The sequence below is a fragment of the Eulemur rufifrons genome, chromosome 17 (assembly GCF_041146395.1).
Source record: "Eulemur rufifrons isolate Redbay chromosome 17, OSU_ERuf_1, whole genome shotgun sequence".
NCBI lineage: Eukaryota > Metazoa > Chordata > Mammalia > Primates > Lemuridae > Eulemur > Eulemur rufifrons.
In genome coordinates this window covers 81682427-81686643 of record NC_090999.1, presented here as the reverse complement: position 1 = coordinate 81686643, position 4217 = coordinate 81682427, and the positions used below count along the sequence as shown (strand labels likewise).

Here is a 4217-nt window from a genome sequence, read left to right as displayed (position 1 = left end):
ATCAATGTTTATCTATGTACTGGTGTTTGGCATATTTATGGCATATGTGTGTGTGTGTATATATATATATATATATGAATGATGATATGTTTTTTGAAAATTGGGAAGAAAAATAAGAATATGTATTCATAAAGAAGCAGTGGAAGGATATAGGAGAAACTAATGAAATTGGTCACCAGTAGGAGGCCGTAGGGGTAATTAACAGGATGGATGGGGATGAGGGTAGGAGTGAGACTTTTCAGTATAAACCTTTCCAAAGTCATTATGTGTTTCAGCCACTACATTTTATGAAAAAGGAAATGAAAGATGTATATACATACACATTTTAATTTCTGTGACTAGCGAGCGATCTCATGTGCCTCTCCTGGCTGCCACCCTCACTCTCCTCCCATTTAGCTGAGGTTCAGGAGGTGAAACCTAAATGTTTTAAACCTGTGCTAACTGTCCCCACGGAGGAGGAGGACTTTCCAGGATTCTTTTGCCAACCTTCCCCCAATATCCTTCAGCATTCCATGCCTTTCTTCTATTCTAGTAGAGCCCTCTTTACTGCTGCAGTTCATTGGCACATACACAGTGAGCACAGTCGGGTCCTCTGACTTCCTCCCAGCCCGGAGAACCACAGTGATGAATCCTGCCCATCTCCCCAGGTCTGAATCACGGAGGTGGGAAGAGCCCCACGTGCCTTTTCACATCTTTTTCCCTTGGCAGTTTCCGTACTTCTTCCCTCCAAATTAGGAGGCTATAGTGAAGTTTTCCAGACGTTGTCACTAACTTTCTTTCAGTGGGTAAGGCTGCTTGGAAGTTGGAACAGCACATCATAGATTTCTGAAGGCTTTTGTTCTTTTTTGCTGACTAGTAGTTAAGAAAAATAAGTCAAAGTTGTAATTCTTTTTTTTGTTTTTTGTTTGTTTGTTTTTATTTCAAAAGATTTTGTGATCTTGCTTGACACACCATTTTACCCTAGAAGTTTTTGATACTCTTCATGAATATCTGTTAAATATTCCTTTATGGATATCTGCTGAATATTCCTTCAAGTGTACTTGTTTACACCAGCTATTGATTAAGATAATGATGTTAACTAGTATAACAAAACTATTTCAACGATCAGTGTAGATCATTTTAATTGACACAGCAAACAGATGCCTCTGAATGGTCTAACAATTGTTTTCTTATGCAGGGGAAGCTTCTTTCTGCAACTTTGCATAGCAAAACCTTTTTGTATAATGCAATAACAAAAGTCAGCAGTGAATCTTAACCAATGAAGAGTCCCAGTTAATTTGGTTTTATTATTTCGGATGTGTGTAGTCATATTTTAGAGTTAGAATAACTTTTGGTAACTAGTACAATATACCATGGAACCAGACCCTAAAGTATAGACATAGCGAATGACTGGGTCGGCAATTTCTTCACTAGGTGGAGATAGCTGCAAACTTTTTTATTCCTTATATATATTAGAATGAAATTTTCTATGTGTTTTTCCTTATCTTTTCTTCCTATTACAGTTTTGACCACTTTTGTTACATGATTTCTTCTAAACCTGAATTATTTAGGCATATATAGCCATGTTACTTATGTCATTATGAATGCAATTATAATTTCTCCTTGAACTCTGGTCTTTGCCCATAAACAATACATAAAAATGCTCTAGATTATAGCCTGTGGACCATATTTGAAAACATGGAACCTATATTTATCTATTCTAAATTTTCCGTCTTTTGATAAAAGAATCCCCCTTGAAACTTCCTACTTGGGGGTGTATTATTGGCAACAATGCCAACATTTTTCTAAAGAGTTTTTTAAATTAGATTCACATGGAATACTTTTCTTTCATGCTTGATCTAATTCTTCCACTCTGAATTTGGAATTTTTTAAAGCCGAAGAATGAGCCTGGACTGTAACCATTCTTTGTTGATTTCATAGAAAAATCTCAAGTCCTTGTTTCTAGACTTCACTTACAAACCAAGATGTTAATTTTTCCCCAGGTAAATAAATATATTTTCTTCAGTATTCCCAGGATTAGTTGTAAAAAGATATCCCTTACTTTTCACACATGCTTATTAGAATTTTTTCTCCATCAGCTTCACCATCACAGCAGTGTCTGACCCCAGACAAACAAAAAAGCTCTGGATCAGTGACTCCTGGATGTCATTTCATTTGGCATTTTAGATCTTCTGTTTATGCTGACTCAGTAAAGATGCTGCCAGACATCGTTAGGATATTTGTGTTTGATACCGAAATAAATGTATATTCAACATTTAAATATTTTGTTTCTTTAGCTTTTCCTGTTTCTAGTCTACATTGGAATTTGATACTGGAGAAATTGGATTTAAACCCCATATGGATAGAATGATATGTTACCTTTTCACTACAATACCAAAGTAATTTATCGTAATCTGGAGGTTTATAGTGCTAATATAATGCCACTTAAAATTTATAAATGTCTCCTGTTATATAGAACTGGACCCTCTGTTTAACTTACCCTTGACTGCCTGTGGTAGCCCCTGTGAAGCTCACAAAAGACTAGTAGTTTATTTCCCCAATTATCTGTTTGTCATTTAACTCTTAGTATTAAAAGTATATTGAAATCTTTTTGAGCTTTCCAGGTTGAATGGAAGTTTATACTTTTAATGTTTTGATTAAATTTACAATATTCTGCCTTGTTATTTCTTTTTTCAGATTGAAAAGAAATGCTGAGAAATACATAAAGCTTTCCTCTTCTGCCTCAGATATTTACAATGGGTATCGGGAAGTCTAAAATAGATTCCTGCCCTCTTTCTCTCTCTTGGGGTAAAAGCCACAGCGTGGATACAAGTCAAGGACATTATGAGTCAGCTTCCAAGAACTCTGAAGGTGTCTCCCTGTGTGAAGTTGCTGAGCGTGGCAAGACAACAGAAGAGCCCCCAGGGAGGCGGGAGGGAGCTGAGAGAGTGACAGAGACGCCTGAGGAAGACGTTGAAGAAGAGGTGTTCCTCAAATTTGTGATACTGCATGCTGAAGATGACACAGAGGAAGCCCTCAGAGTCCAGAATCTGCTACAAAATGACTTTGGTATCAAACCAGGAATAATCTTTGCCGAGATGCCCTGCGGCAGGCAGCATTTGCAGAATTTAGATGATGCTGTCAATGGGTCTGCATGGACAATCTTATTATTGACTGAAAACTTTTTGAGAGATACCTGGTGTAATTTCCAGTTCTACACGTCCCTCATGAACTCCGTTAACAGGCAGCACAAGTACAACTCGGTCATCCCCATGCGGCCCCTGAACAATCCCCTCCCCCGGGAAAGGACTCCCTTTGCTCTCCAAACCATCAACGCCTTAGAGGAAGAAAGTCGCGGCTTTCCTACACAAGTGGAAAGAATTTTTCAGGAGTCTGTGTATAAGACACAACAAACTATATGGAAAGAGACAAGAAATGTGGTACAAAGACAATTTAGTGCCTGAGAGGAAACATAGACTGCATGGCTGGCTCCTGTTTCACAAACCAAATGGTTGATCTTCACTTGAGAAAGCAATTTTTAGGAAATGTTTAAATGAAAGCGAGCCTTATCCTTCCAGAGAGCTGTGGAGCACAAGAAGATAAATCTCTGCAGGACAATCTATAGGATCATGGTACTTTTTGATGTTTCAAGAAACTCAGGATTGTCAGAGTTTCAAGACCTTTTCTCTCATGGTTTTCCTAGTTCATGGATGTGGCAAAGGAATTCTCAATTCATATTCCTTGTATTGAACCTTGACCGAAAACTTGCATGACAGACATTTTTAAAATGTGACACTTTTATTCTCTAAATTTTTTTCTCAAATGACACGCAGAAGAAATGGCCCCAAGGGATCTGACTAGGCTCTCTCATGAGGCACCTCTCATGAATGTTGTAATAAAGCATTCTGGGTGCTGTCACCCAGAAATACAAACTGCTAGAACAGAACATTTAGAATGTTGAGTGCTGATGCATATAAAATCAGAAATAGATGTGAGAATGGTGGAACTTTTTAAAAGAATCCAGTCAAATGTGTTTTACTTTCTGCTGAAATTTGCATATTTGGAGTCATTTCCCACCACTGATTCACAGCCCATTTGATAGTGCGGTTTTGTTGGGGACTCCATGGAGTGGTGTTGAGGTGTCCCCTGGGGCCTGAAGCTCTCTGTGTTAGTTATTATCTGTAACCGAGGCTTTCTTTGCAGAACTTAAAAGGTGTATGATTGTGTGTGATTGGCCA

The 4217-nt window shown here is 38.0% G+C and overlaps 1 protein-coding gene across 1 annotated transcript; it reads left to right on the top strand.

Annotated features, from left to right (window-relative positions):
- The first annotated feature begins 2735 nt into the window (after window positions 1-2735).
- Window positions 2736-3456, top strand: TICAM2 (TIR domain containing adaptor molecule 2). The gene has a single exon (XM_069492124.1). It carries the CDS (start codon window positions 2736-2738, stop codon window positions 3441-3443), a length of 708 nt encoding a protein of 235 aa, XP_069348225.1. The 3' UTR covers window positions 3444-3456.
- The last annotated feature ends 761 nt before the right edge of the window (window positions 3457-4217 follow it).